This window comes from Mustela putorius, unplaced genomic scaffold (assembly GCF_011764305.1).
Source record: "Mustela putorius furo isolate JIRA1106 unplaced genomic scaffold, ASM1176430v1.1 tig00003987_pilon_pilon_pilon, whole genome shotgun sequence".
NCBI classification, from domain to species: Eukaryota; Metazoa; Chordata; class Mammalia; order Carnivora; family Mustelidae; genus Mustela; species Mustela putorius.
The window spans coordinates 2037449-2053063 of NW_025422126.1; the positions used below are offsets into that span (position 1 = coordinate 2037449).

The following is a 15615-nucleotide window of genomic DNA, read 5'->3' on the forward strand; positions in this document are numbered from 1 at the left end:
GTCTTCATTTCCCCTTAACAAGTGCCCTGTGGGCTACTTGTTTTTCCTTCACCATCATAGTTATTATAATGGAAATTTTATACAGTGTATTAAGGATACAGTTTACAGGGGTGCCTGAGTGGCTCAGTGGATTAAAGCCTCTGCCTTCGGCTCAGGTCATGATCCTGGGGTCCTAGGATCAAGCCCCGCATCAGGCTCTCTGCTCAGCAGGGAGCCTGCCTCCCCACCTCCCCCCCCACCACCCCGCCTGCTTCTCTGCCTACTTTGATTTCTGTCTGTCAAATAAATAAATAAAATCTTTAGAAAAAAAAAATACAGTTTAGAAAGATAATATAAAATTGCAATTTGCAGAACTACATTGAAAGGTCCTAACTCCACATAAAACAATGATGAATAAATTATACACATAAGTGTCAGGTTAAAATAAAATGTTCGATGTAGGTTAAAATTACTTTTATGACTCCTATATTCAACCAACTTTATTAGCTAATTAGCCTAATCATCAACTAAACTAGAGTTTAATAAAATGGCTTCTATTTTGCTTATTTATGATTCTTTTTTCTAGACTGTGAAATAGATATGAAAGAGTAAGGGATAAATTAATTTGACAAACACTATTGACCACTGATTTTGTGTCAAGTACTTTGATTATCAGTATATGTCAGGTAAATTGAAAATATTTGTTTTAGCCTGAACAACTAAGACCAAATAAGATAGTATACCTGAAATTACTTGGAAAACAGACATTAATTAACATAGTCCCTGAAGAAGAGCCAATCTCCTTCTTTTCCTCAACTGGAGTTGCTTCAATCTGATGGGCTATGCTGACAAATCTTCCTTCTACTAAAAGGGTAATCTTCATGGAACCCCTTGGCTTTGTTATTTTATTTTACTGTTTGCTTCTGAATTGTAGGAATCAGTTTAACAAATATTTGCTCATTTTAACAAATATTTCATTCATATGTTCTGAGTACTTGGCACTATGTTACTACCTGAGATACTTTCAAAGTATTTATTTCATTTCATTGTGCAAAAAAATCTGTATAATAGATTATTTACAAGAAACACATAGAATAAAAATCAAGAATATTGGCTCCTCCTCTTAAATGTTGTATCCATGTTCAAAGTAATGATTCAATTTCTTTTTTTTTTAAGATTTTATTCATTCATTTGACAGAGAGAGATATCACAAGTAGGTGGAAAGGCAGGCAGAGAGAGAGGAGGAAGCAGGCTCCCTGCTGAGCAGACCGCCCGATTCGGGGCTCAATCCCAGGACCCTGGGATCATGACCTGAGCTGGGCTCGATCCCAGGACCCTGAGATCATGATCTGAGCTGAAGGCAGAGGCTTTAACCCACTGAGCCACCCAGGCACCCCTCAATTTCATTTTTAATTAAAACACATAAACACAGAGTTACCATGTCAACATTTTTTTTTTTTTTAATTCTCCACCTTGACATTTCCTGGCACCAGAGAGTTGAAGCATAATAGAATGGCACTGAAATTCCCCAAGGGTGTATTTATCCCAAATGGGTAAATGACTACACCATCACCGTTCTTTATAAAAATTTTCCATAGAGGTAAGTAGGTGACCTTCATATAGTCCACTTTAAATAAGGGTAAAAGAAGTTCTCCTCCCTGTCTATAAAGGCCAGTCAAGCAGCTGCTCAGATCAGAACCAGTCCTTGATTGTGTCTATAATAAAATGCATCTGATGATAAAATTCTAATCCATCATGAGTAATTTAGCTTAGATAAACACAAGGAAGAATTTCTTGGAAGTGAAGTTAAAGACAATAATTCACTTAGTCTCTGGCTTTACCCCTTCAACATCTTATTTGTATCCTCTCTATTCTCCACATCTTGAAAGGTAAGATTCTCCCTACCTACTCTCCCCATCTCCAGTCTCTGATCAGAGCCACTGATTATACTTATTCTCCACTGTATGGTTCATTTCCAAGAACCTGATCCATAATCAGAAATTCCAAATTCTGTAAAAACACTGTGTTCTCATTTGTTTAGCTAATCATAGAAAAATTGTGCTTCTTCTATGTCTGTATTTCCTGACACATATAATGACCAAAACCCCAAATCACTGGTACATCCTCTCTATTGTTTTACTTATATTTCTAATTGGGTTTACACTTACTGCAGCACTCTTATTCCATTCAGTTTCTTAAGACTGCAGCAATCTGATTTGTTTCTTTTTTAATTTTTTCTGAACACCAGGAGCAATGTGGTACAGTGAAACGAGCATACCTAGAGAGTCAGACAGACCTGGCTTCACACACTGGTCCTATTATGTCTGTCTAAGGGAACTTTCACTCTGTACTAAAGCCTTCTTACCAAAAAGTTAGAAGCCTACTAATGGTGCTATTCAATTAAAGCAATAACAGGTAGAGATATGTGGCAAAGACCCTGGCTCAATATTAATTCTTCTTCTCACCAAGAATACTAGGGCTATCCTTTCACTGGTCCTCTGATCTTTCACCTAGTGCATATTTCATCCCAGGCCCCAGACATGGAAATGGAAGTGTCTCCCAGGTCAGCATGTTCAGAGGGTGCAGCAACTGTTTCCCCTCCATGTAGGTGGTTAACTTTGTAACATACCACAGATGTTCCTAAGTTTAGAAAGATATAATAAAGGACTCTCTCAAATTGTTCTCTGTGAAGGGATAAATAAAGTAATTAATTGAACCCATGACATTTTCAATCATGGGAATAGCATTTTGCTTTCTAGAAAGATTGTGTTGTTATTCATCATTTTGACAGACCATCATGTGATGGTAACTGATTTTCCTCAGCAGCAGGATATAATTCTAGACCTTTTTTTATATGAAATGACTAGTAATCTAGAAAATAGGACTTTCAATTCTCCTTCTTGAAAGAATAGAGTTGTTTTACCTTCTTGATTGCTCAAGTGCTGTCGTATATTTTGACTCAGTTGATCTCCATATTCCTTAGTTAGGAGTTAATCACCCTCCAGATATCTTTGATGTAGGCTATTAGTTTTAACATTAGTACTTCTTTGGTCTGTTCCTTCTATCTTTTAGCTTTTTGGAAAATGTAACAGAAAATTAGGAGAAACTGTCTCAGGTAATACTAGCTAGAGTTACTTTAAAAATGGAAGCCTATTTTTAAAAAAATGGAAGCCTATTTAAATCTTAGAAAATTCTGAGAGAAATATGCTGTATGAATTATGAACAGTGGCAGTACAAACAGAAATGAATGATCAACAAATGGGATGTGGAAGTACATTCAGATTTCTGGATCAGGCAACCTGATACATCAAGTCACCACAGATTTTCAGATGTACAGAGTTACTATCAAAATGAGGAAAACAGAACATATAAGTTGTGGGATCTCTGAGGACTAATTCAGAAGCAATCATGTTGTGCTCCAGTTGACGCTGAGATATTTAAGCAGAAAAATAAAAATTAAATACGTGGATCTAATATATAGGGGATTTAGCCTAGGATAAAGGAAAGTATGCTAAATTAAGAAAATAAATGAATAAAAACATTGTTTATAGAATGCCTATGGAATTAAAATGGAGAAATAGACATTTTGTTCATTGAAATAATCAAACTAGTTTTTATCTATATCCATAAGTAAGTTATGAAATCAATTAGATCATAAAATTGTATTTAAATAAGCATAATAGAATTTATAGAATTTAATAGAAATTATCAGGGATGGCTACTAAAGGAACAATGGATATCCTAGTCCTTTTTTTTTTTTAAGATGTGTTTATTTATTTTAGAAAGAAAGAGAGAGCATGAATGTGGAGGGTAGAGGGAGAGAGAAACTCCATGCTGAGCCCAGAGCTGGATGCAGGGCTTGATCACACGACCCTGAGATCATGACCTGAGCTGAAACCAAGAGTTGGACATTTAACCAACTGAGCCACCCAGGCACTCCACCATGGATTAATTTAAATTATAACATGCAACGGATTAACTTAAATTATAGCCTCTGATAATATGCTTAAGAACTTACAATTTGCTAAAATTAAGTCTCATTAGTTTATTTACATATCATACAATACATATGTAGTCTGACATAAAATTGTTTTGACTCTGAACCATAGAAACATTAAATAATTGAGAGATTTGCAAACATAGATATCTCTAACACATTTGCCTTATTAATTGATAGGGTATAATATTATTATTGAACTAGAATTGTATCATTATTATTATCACTGAAAAGTGCAGTGCAGTGCAGTTGTTAATAATAAAGGTTCTAAAGTCTTTTCTCTGATTGCCAACATCAATTCTTTCATATTTTATGACCTTCAGCTATTAATCCAAACTTCTGAACTTCACCTTCTGCATCTAACAAATAAAAATACTTCTCCTTAGGTTTGTCCAAGGTTCAAATGAAGTAAGCTATGTAAAACACTTAGATAATTGTATGGAACATCTTCTTATTATTCACATAATATATATCCAAATAATTCTATAAGAAATCAAAAGTCAGATTAAAGACCAGGGCATACATGCTATAAAAGAAGATTATCATTTCTCTCATTGACATGGGCAGGTTCCATAATGGTAAACAAGGCAGTATTTTAGTTTACAAATTAAGAAGAGTACCAAGCTTCAGATCCCTGGCACTGAAGCCTCTTTTCTCAGTTCCCTCTAGTAAACATATGTCATGAGACAGGATGAACTGGCATTATCTATGGTGGATTCTTAGGATACCCTGAAAAAAGATGCTTCTCTGCTAAGTTAAAGTAAATTTTCACTTACAATATGAGTTTAATAATTCTAAAATTGCAAGGCAAAATTATTTCCTGGGGCTTATTCCTACTCATCATTAGAGTATTTTAGGGAGGGCAAATAAAATAGAAATTAGCAAAAACATGTTGAATATCTTCTATGAGGAAAGAATTATACTAAGCAAAGTTTAGCTGAAAATAAACTCTATTCTCATGAAACCATATTAATAAGTATAAACTTATAGTCTAGCTGAAGGATAAAAAAAGTAACAAAAATATTGATGAGTCCAAATTACTAAGTGATAAATAACAAGACAATTTACCTGAGTATGAAATTAAATTGAACTTAATTAAATATCTTATTTCAATGATGAATCCCACAGACAGAATATTGAGTGAAAGGAGCCAGATGCAAGGAGAACATACAGCATGATTCTATTTATCTCAAGATCAAGAACAGAAAAAAGTCATTATGGTAACAGAAGTCAGAATAATGGTTACAATGGGAGAGGATATTGCTGAGGTTGAGGCGTTGGGAAGCCTTCTGGGTTGCTAGTAATGTTCTATCAGTTATCCTGAAAGTAATTATATGAGTGCATAGAGATGCATTAAGCTGTACTCATTAAGCTGTACTCTAAAGTTTTGAGCAATTTATAAATGTGTATTAAACTTTAAACATAATTTTAAAATTCTAAATTTAGAAAATCAAGATTTGACAAGAGAATTCAGCTCCTGCAGATCATAATGCAAATTTTCCATAATTCTACTTTCCCTACTTTCCTCTTGACTGGCGTCCCTGGACTTGAATGGGCCCATGCCTGGATCTCAATCCCCTTCTGTTGCCTCTATTTAACTGCTCTTTCTGGGAATACCCTGATCCTGTTCGTGGTCTTCACTGAGCCAAGCCTCCATGAGCCCATGTACTATTTCCTTTCCATGCTGTCCACCACTGACATTGGCTTATGCATCTCTACATTGGTGACAGTACTAGGAATATTCTGGCTCAATGCCCGGGAGATCAGCTTTAATGCCTGCTTATCACAAATGTTCTTCATTCACCTCTTCACTTTCATGGAATCTTCAGTGCTCCTGGCTATGGCTTTTGATCGTTTTGTGGCCATTTCCAACCCATTGAGATATGCCACCATTCTAACTCATGCAAGGATTGCACAGATTGGTTTGGCAGTCATTACCAGGGGAACTGTCATTCTGACACCACTGGTCTTGCTTCTCAAGCGTCTATCGTTCTGCCGAAGCCATGTGCTCCATCATTCCTACTGCTTCCACCCTGACGTAATGAAGCTCTCGTGTTCAGACACAAAGATCAACAGTGCATTTGGACTAACTGCAATCATCTCTACTGCTGGAGTGGACTCTATTTTTATCCTGCTTTCCTATGTCCTGATCATTCGCTCAGTTCTCAACATTGCATCCCCAGAGGAGAGAAAAAAGGCTTTCAGCACCTGCATTTCTCATATCACAGCTGTGGCCATATTCTACATCCCTTTAATCAGCCTGTCTTTTGTTCACAGGTTTGGAAAACATTCTCCACCATATGTGCCCACACTGATTGCTAATATTTACTTGCTCATTCCCCCTGTGATGAATCCCATCATCTATAGTGTGAAAACAAAGCAGATTCAAAGAGCTGTGCTCAAACTTGTGTGTTCTAAGCGAACTCATATTTAACAATTACTGACCCATGAAGACCTATTTCAAATCAGTAAAATTTGATCATAAATTGGAGTTATAATCCATGCAATTTTAAAGTTGGGTGTAGCTATGTGTCATATGATTCAAATGTCTCCACAATGCTGTTAGTCTTATCTAGGGCAATCTTATGTTTTCTACCACCAAAATACTAAGTCAGATTCTCAGTGTCTCTCAGTTACCCTATTCCTATAGATGGATAACTCACTTCCTATCTCTCTACTCTTTCTATCAAAACTACACATCATTCACTTTGAATTAATTTTCCAAATATCCAGCACAAATAAAATTTAATAAGAAACCAATAAGCATCTTTTCCATGTTTATTTCTCATACACCATTCCTATCTCTAACAAAGTCAGTTCCACCCCCTCCCCTCCAGCAACCCTCAGTTTGTATCTCAAGAAACATCTGAACAATTTAAGTGCCATTTAATTCATTTTGTATGTGTAAGACATTTTCTTACAAATGACCCCCCCTTTTTTTTACTTATATTACCCAGCACTTGATCAAAATTCTGACTTTCCAAACTACATAGGCAAAGGACTATTTTAGATCTTGAGATCACAGTCTCTGGCATTTATTCCAGTTTGCATATGGCCCAATTTGACTAAAAGTAATTAAAGCCATTTTTTTCATGGATGGTTTCACAAAACCAACTGCTATACATAATTTAAAATTAAAATTTCCCAGGTGCCAAAGATAAGTTCACTGATTGTTTCAAATGCACCATTTTGATCAGAGATATTGATGATAGAGAAGGCTGTGCATAAGCTGGGGTAAGGGGTATACAGGAACTGTGTAATTTTCACTGAATTTTGTTGCTATGAACCTAAAACTGCTCTTGAAAACCCCAAATCTATGAAAGTGCAGATTCCTGAGCCCCATCCCAAATATTTTATTTTACTAGTTCTAGGATGAGGCCTATGAATCTGAATTTATAACAAGATCCCAGGGTATGTCTAATATCCAGCCAGTTTGAGAAGCCACTGAACTAAACACCGTATAACTTGTATCTCTCTGCTGTTTGTTTATTATCATCAACATAACATACATTTACTTTGATCTCTGTGGGAGAATGGTGGGGGTAGAGAATAATCTTTAAATCTTTCTCTCTGCGGAAAACCTGGATCTAAAATACCAGAGTGTATCAAGTGATTTCAGAGGTCTCCTTCCCAAAGCAGGTGTGAAAACTACATTCATACACTTTCCATGTTTTTTCAATATTTATATTTTCCTGGCATATATTTCAATATTATTCATAGCAAGTTAAAAACAAAACCACTTTAGCAATTGCAGTGCATTAAACCACATTGGACAGCAAGCAGATTTAGGCATGCAGAGTGTTTTTGAAGCACAAAGGCAAAACAAGAAAATACAGTTGACCAGAAATATCCCTTAGGAATAGAGTTTTCTAAGGGGTGAATGATTCTCCTGAGAATGGGTTTCTCATAGATACCCTCCACTCAGAGGAGAATGATATCGCAGATCCTTGTCTCTTCCTCATCGTCTTCACTTGATGTAAGTACAGGGGCATCAGAAAGACAGTGGATATGCACTAATGTTAGATTTATGTGGACTCATCTTGCAACAAGAAATTTGGCTTTATTAGAGAAAGTATTTCTAAGATGCAACCATGCAAACATAAGATGCTGTGGAACTGCTTTTGATTTAAGAACTTACTACTGTAAGTATCCTAGTATTGCAGAGTTGTCAACAAAGCTTAGAAATAAAAAATAGAGATTCTTTCCAATATACTGAATCTCAATTCTGAAAAAGCTCATAAACAGTAAAGTTCTGAAAATAAAAACATCCAATGCATGTATTCAATTTAAAATCTAGCTAGGATTCCTTAGATAAGATAAAATGCCTGAAGTGTATTATCTATGGTACTAGAAATGGTGAGTCTGAATAGCCCCAAAACTGAATCTGAGTCATCAATGTAGAATTCTGCCATAAAAAGAACAATATAGGGGTGTCTGGGTGGCTCGTGGGTTAAAGCCTCTGCCTTCAGCTCAGGTCATGATTCCAGGATTCTGGGATCAAACCCCACATCGGGCTCTCTGCTCAGCAGGGATCCTGCTTCCTCCTCTCTCTCTGCCTGCCTGTCTGCCTACTTGTGATCTCTGCCTGTCAAATAAATAAATAAAATCTTTTTAAAAATTATTTTAAAAAGAACAATATAATTTCTTTAAGCAAGAACATGAAATATGACATATCTAGGGTCAAATGCCCAAATCCCAATGCTGAATTTCAGAGATAAATAATTCATCCAAAAATAGAGAATTGTTATTGGTAAGGCATGAGATTTTAGTTCTTTTTGTTATAGTGGGGATGATGCTGGCCCATTCAGAATAAGAGACTATAATATTCTTTTTTTATTATTATGTTCAGTTAGCCAGCATATAGCACGTCATAAGTTTTTGATGTAGTGTTACTATAATATTCTTAGAGATCAAGACACTCAAGCCAAACTGATAATGAAGAGATTTATTTGAAGTCAATTAACTTAGGATAAATATGTCAGCAGTAGCTATGAAAATGTGCAGCCCTAATAGAAGTACCAATAGCTCAAATCCCTGACTCCAGGAGACATTATTTACCATACACAATTAATTTTACTAGTGGTCTTAATATAGCATATAATGAAATAATACCTTTCCATCTCTTCTCAACTGGCAAGGAAATAAGTTTTAAATATACCAACAAAAATCAGGAGGTGAAAAATAAATCTATCAAATATCAAGTGTTTGAAACCCTAATACATATGCATTTATATGAGTATTTGTAGCCAAAGAAGAATGATAATGCATGACTGTTGTAGAAAAAAAAAATCACATGAATACTTGACATTTTAGTAATTCACATACATACGCAGCATAAAAGTTTATTTTTTAAAAGATTTTATTTATTTATTTATTTATTTGAGAGAGAGAGAGAGCATGAACAGAGGGGAGGGGCAGAAGAAGAGAGAGCAGACTCTCCACTGATCAGGGAGGCTGATGAAGGACTGGATCCCAGGATCCTGGGATCATGACCTGAGCCAAAGGCAGATGCTTAATTGAATGACTGAGCCACCCAGGTGCCCAAAAGTTTATTTTTTTAAAGTTACTCTACAAATATCACCACATCAAGAGGTATTGATATGCAGCACAGCAGAGTTTTAATCAATTTTAAATTTACATAAATGGAATTCAAATCCTAGCTTTCCCATTGTATGAAAATATTGCAGTTTGTTTATCTCTCTAATTTTTACCTTTCTGGGATAAAAAATTGGAATCTTATACACAACATGATTTTCAAAATAATTAAGATATTCCACCTAAAACACAAAATTCATGTAAATTTTGACACATTGTGGGAGTTCATAAATGATAGCTACCTTTCCAAGAAGCTATATTATTATCTCCAATTTACCAATGAGGAAGATAGATAAATGATAGATAGATAGATAGATAGATAGAGATTTATTATGAGGAACTGGTTCACACAATTATGGAGGATGAGAAGTCCCACAGGCTGTCATCTATAAACTGGAGATCCAGGAAAGAGACAGCTATAGTACCAGTCCAAGTCTGAAGGCCTGAAAACTAGGAGCACTGATGGTGTAAGTCCACGCCCAAGGGCAGAAGACTCATGTCCCAGCTCAGCAGTCAGACAGAGTGAGAGAGAACTCTTCATTCCTCTGCTTGGTTCTATTCAGGCCCTCAACTAACTGAATGGGGCCCACCCACAGTGGGGAGGGTAATCTGCTTTACTCAGATTACTACTGACTCAAATGCTAATCCCTTCACAAACATATTCAGAAATAACATTTGATGTGGCTCAGTCAAGTTGACACATAACTGTCACACATACACACACCTAAATCCATTTCATGCCAACTCTACTTAGAATTCACGTCTCAATCTAGACATCATTATTTACTGGAAACCACTCCTTATCCCTCACAATGAGCTTGCTGTTTTCTTTATGTGCTCTCATAGCATTCTAGATTTATTCTTTACATTATGTAATTCCATGTTACTTGTCTGTGTCTCTTGTTAACTAAAAATTTTCAGGGTCATAGACATCATTGTGCTTAACATTTAATTTCCTGCTTCTGATCCACAGTAGAGGTGCACTACATATTTTCCTAATGAATGAGTGCATTTTCAGTATTTATGTTTAAAGTAACAGTTTTGACATGTAGTACTGGAAGCTCAACTCCTCCACTGTTTCTGGATCATTCCCTGTGTTAAAGCACTTCTTAGTGCTTTATAAGTTCCCTCCTTCTGGATCTAGGTTTGCCTTCTCTTTGGCACATAGATCAAATGTAGTTCTTCTCAAATGTAGTTAACATTTGAACCATTTGACACAACCATGTGTTTGTTCTTAGTTTTCTCTTCTCCTTTTTGATTCTAAACTTTATCATTTCCAACTTTTCTTTTTTTCTTTATAAATCCATCACTTCAATTCAGCTTGATAGGAATAAGAATAATAAAATTAAGCAGTAGCTTTTATCACAACAAGACCATGTAATAAAATCAATGTCATTCTATGAAAGAAATTAAAATATCTCTCAGCTACATTCTAATTTAAAAATTCTAGGATTCTACATTACTCTAAAATGTTATAAATTAAAGCCAATATCCTATGTTGTTTTAGAAGAGACTTTGAAAACCAAAATAGTATATTTTCTTGAACTCTACTGCTGTTACTGTCCTGTCAATGGACACTGGTTTTATTTATTTTTATTTTTTTAATTTTCAGCATAACAGTATTCATTATTTTTGCACCATACCCAGTGCTCCATGCAATCCGTGCCCTCTATAATACCCACCACCTGGTACCCCGACCTCCCACCCCTTACCCCTTCAAAACCCTCAGATTGTTTTTCAGAGTCCATAGTCTCTCATGGTTCATCTCCCCTTCCAATTTCCCCCAACTCCCTTCTCCTCTCTAACTCCCCGTGTCCTCCATGCTATTTCTTATGCTCCACAAATAAGTGAAACCATATGATAATTGACTCTCTCTGCTTGACTTATTTCACTCAGCATAATCTCTTCCAGTCCCGTCATGTTGCTACAAAAGTTGGGTATTCATCCTTTCTGATGGATACATAATACTCCATAGTGTATATAAACCACATCTTGCTTATCTATTCGTCCATTGAAGGGCATCTTGGTTCTTTCCACAGTTTGGCGACTGTGGCCATTGCTGCTATAAACATTGGGGTACAGATGGCCCTTCTTTTCACGACATCTGTATCTTTGGGGTAAATACCCAGGAGTGCAACGGCAGGGTCATAGGGAAGTTCTAGTTTTAATTTCTTGAGGAATCTCCACACTGTTCTCCAAAGAGGCTGCACCAACTTGCATTCCCACCAACAGTGTAAGAGGGTTCCCCTTTCTCCACATCCCCTCCAACACATGTTGTTTCCTGTCTTGCTAATTTTGGCCATTCTACCTGGTGTAAGGTGATATCTCAATGTGGTTTTAATTTGAATCTCCCTGAGGGCTAGTGATGATGAACATTTTTTCATGTGTCTAATAGCCATTTGTATGTCTTCATTGGAGAAGTGTCTGTTCATATCTTCTGCCCATTTTTTTTTATATGATTATCTGTTTTTTACGTGTTGAGTTTGAGGAGTTCATTATAGATCCTGGATATCCACCTTTTGTCTGTACTGTCATTTGCAAAATGTTCTCTCATTCTGTGGGTTGCCTCTTTGTTTTGTTGACTGTTTCCTTTGCTGTGCAGAAGCTTTTGATTTTGATGAAGTCCCAAAAGTTTATTGTTGCTTTTGTTTCCTTTGCCTTTGGAGACATATCTTGAAAGAAGTGGCTGTGACTGATATCGAAAAGATTACTGCCTATGCTCTCCTCTAGGATTCTGATGGATTCCTGTCTCACATTGAGGTCTTTTATCCATTTTGAGTTTATCTTTGTGTACGGTGTAAGAGAATGGCCAAGTTTCATTCTTCTACATATAGCTGCCCAGTTTTCCCAGCACCATTGATCGAAGAGACTGTCTTTTTTCCACTGTATATTTCTTCCTGTTTTGTTGAAGATTAATTGACCATAGAGTTGAGGGTCCATATATGGGCTCTGTACTCTGTTCCACTGGTCTATGTGTCTGTTTTTATGCCAGTACCATGCTGTCTTGGTGATCACAGCTTTGTAGTAAAGCTTGAAATCTGGTAACGTGATGCCCCCAGTTTTATTTTTGTTTTTCAACATTTCCTTAGTGATTTGGGGTCTCTTCTGATTCCATACAAATTTTTGGATTATTTGGTCCAGCTCTTTGAAGAATACTGGTGGAGTTTTGAATGGAAGGGCATTAAAAGTATAGATCGCGCTAGGCAGTATAGACATTTTAACAATGCTTATTCTTCCGATCCAAGAGCATGGAATGGTCTTCCATCTTCTTGTGTCTTCTTCAATTCTTCTAAAGTGCACATGGAAACTTCTCCAGGATAGACCACATACTGGGTCACAAATCAGGTCTCAACCAATACCAAAAGACTGAGATTATTCCCTGCATATTCTTAGATCACAATACTTTGAAACTGGAGCTCAATCACAAGGAAAAGTCCAGAAGGAACTCAAACACTTGGAAGCTAAGAACATCTTGCTTAAGAATGTTGGACCAACCAGGACATCAAAGAAGAACTGAAACAATTCATGGAAACCAATGCAAATGAAGACACTTCAGTCCAGAACCTATGGGATACAGCCAAGGCGGTCCTAAGGGGGAAATACATAGCCATCCAAGCCTCTCTCAAAAAAATTGTAAGATCCAGAACACAGCAGCTGTCTCTACACCTTAAAGAACTGGAGAATCAACAACAAATCAAACCAACTGCACATATAAGAAGGGGAATCATCAAGATTAGAGCTGAGATCAATGAGGTAGAAACCAGAGATACAGTAGAACGTATCAATGAAACTGGAAGCTGGTTTTTTGAAAGAATCAATAAGATCAATAAACCATTGGCCACACTAATCCAAAAGAAAAGAGAGAAAGTCCAAATTCATAAAATTATGAATGAAAAGGGAGAGATCACAACGAACACCAAGGAAGACAAAACAATCATCAGAAGTTATTATCAGCAGTTATATGCCAATAAGCTTAGCAACCTAGATGAAATGGATGCATTCCTGGAAAACTATTAACTCCCAAAATTGAACCAGGAAGAAGTAGACAACCTGAATAGACTGATATCTAGTAACAAAATTGAAGCAGTGATCAAAAACCTTCCAAAAACCAAGAGCCCAGGACCTGACAGATTCCCTGGGGAATTCTACCAAACTTTCAAAGAAGAAATAACACCTATTCTCCTGAAGCTGTTTCAAAAAATTAAAACAGAAGGAAAACTTCCAGACTCTTTCTATGAAGCCAGCATTACCCTGATCCCCAAACCAGGCAAAAACCCTACCAAAAAGGACCAATATCATTGGTCTATTGGATATTGGATATCAGACCAATATCATTGATGAATATGGATGCTAAGATTCTCAACAAGATCCTAGCAAACAGGATCCAACAGCACATTAAAAAGATTATCCACCATAACCAGGTGGGATTCAATCCTGGGCTACAAGGATGGTTCAACATTTGCAAATTAATCAATGTGATAGAACAAATTAATATGAGAAGAGAGAAGAACCACATGGTCCTCTCAATTGATGCAGAAAAAGCATTTGACAAAATCCAACATCCGTTCCTGATTAAAATGCTTCAAAGTATAGGGATAGAGGGAACATTCCTGAACTTCATCAAATCTATCTATGAAAGACCCACAACAAATATCATCCTCAATGGGAAAAAGCTTGCAGCCTTCCCATTGAGATCAGGAACACGACAAGGATGCCCACTCTCACCACTCTTGTTCAACATAGTATTAGAAGTCCTAGCAACAGCAATAAGACAGCAAAGAGAAATAAAATGTATCCAAATTGGCAGTAAAAATTCAAACTCTCTCTCTTCACAGATGACATGATTCTTTATATGGAAAACCCTAGAACTCATACAGCAATTCAGCAATGTGGCAGGATACAAAGACAATGTACAGAAATCAGTGGCTTTCTATACACTAACAATGAAAATACAGAAAGGGAAATTAGAGAATCAATTCCATTTATTGTAGCACCAAGAACCATAAGATACCTAGGAATAAACCTAACCAAAGAGGTAAAGGATCTGTATTCGAGGAACTACAGAACACTCAGGGACACTGGTTTTAAATACTAACTTTCTTGAGTATTTATTTTATTTAAATTAAATCTACTTAAATTTGTATTGATGATTCTAGACATAAGGGCATTTTTTTTCTAATAATTCCATTATCCTTCTATATATAAAAAAAACCTTAAAACTCATCTTTGAGAATTACCTGATACATAAGGATTTTTATTTTTATTTTTGCATATTTATTTTTGAATGATGCCATAAAACTGATAAATTGATTTCATTCCACCTAATACACTTTTCAGTCAAATAATTATGGAATTAATCATCTTATAATCTGCATAGTAACTATTCCATAATGACTACAGTACACAATTGAAATTTCTCCATGAGGCCCTATCCATAATCTCTCAAATACTTAAATATATTAAGTAGTGCCCACAAGCTTGTTTCTATAATTTTTTTTAAACTACAACTACACTTGGGGCGCCTGGGTGGCTCAGTGGGTTAAGCCGCTGCCTTCAGCTCAGGTCATGATCTCAGGGTCCTGGGATCGAGCCCCGCATCGGGCTCTCTGCTCGGTGGAGAGCCTGCTTCCTCCTCTCTCTCTTCCTGCCTCTCTGCCTGCTTGTCATCTCTCTCTGTCGAATAAATAAATAAAATCTTTAAAAAAAAAAAACTACAACTACACAGAATAAGAAAAAAAAATAATGGAGATTATCTAATTTAGTCATCCTTAATATCAACTTTAATTGACAAGACCAAGGACATGTGCCTTTTGTGAACGAACCCAAACTGAGCAGCCTCAGATATAAGGTATGTTGGCATCTCAGTAGCCTGCGAGAGCAGGAATAAAGCTGAGACTAGAGAGAAATAGTAGCTAGAGATTTAAAAATAAGTAGTCAACAATACAACAGGTAGTCACAAGAGGTATCACAAATTAATATTTGGAACTGGAGTGTTTCAATAACTAAGAAGGTAAAATTGTGTATGTATAAAACAACTGTAGGAG

The 15615-nt window shown here is 36.2% G+C and overlaps 1 protein-coding gene across 1 annotated transcript; it reads left to right on the forward strand.

Annotated features, from left to right (window-relative positions):
* Positions 1-1536: 1536 nt before the first annotated feature.
* Positions 1537-6410, forward strand: LOC101692487 (olfactory receptor 51F1-like). The gene is made up of 3 exons (XM_004768235.2): positions 1537-1579; positions 2511-2542; positions 5496-6410. Exons 1-3 carry the CDS (start codon positions 1537-1539, stop codon positions 6408-6410), a joined length of 990 nt encoding a protein of 329 aa, XP_004768292.2.
* Positions 6411-15615: the final 9205 nt, after the last annotated feature.

Coding starts and splice junctions, on each gene's coding strand:
- LOC101692487 (XM_004768235.2), top strand. CDS start 1,537: ATGACTACACCATCACCGTTCTTTATAAAAATTTTCCATAGAG. Junction 1,580..2,510: donor TATAAAAATTTTCCATAGAG/GTAAGTAGGTGA, acceptor ATTTCATCCCAG/GCCCCAGACATGGAAATGGA. Junction 2,543..5,495: donor GAAATGGAAGTGTCTCCCAG/GTCAGCATGTTC, acceptor TCTACTTTCCCT/ACTTTCCTCTTGACTGGCGT.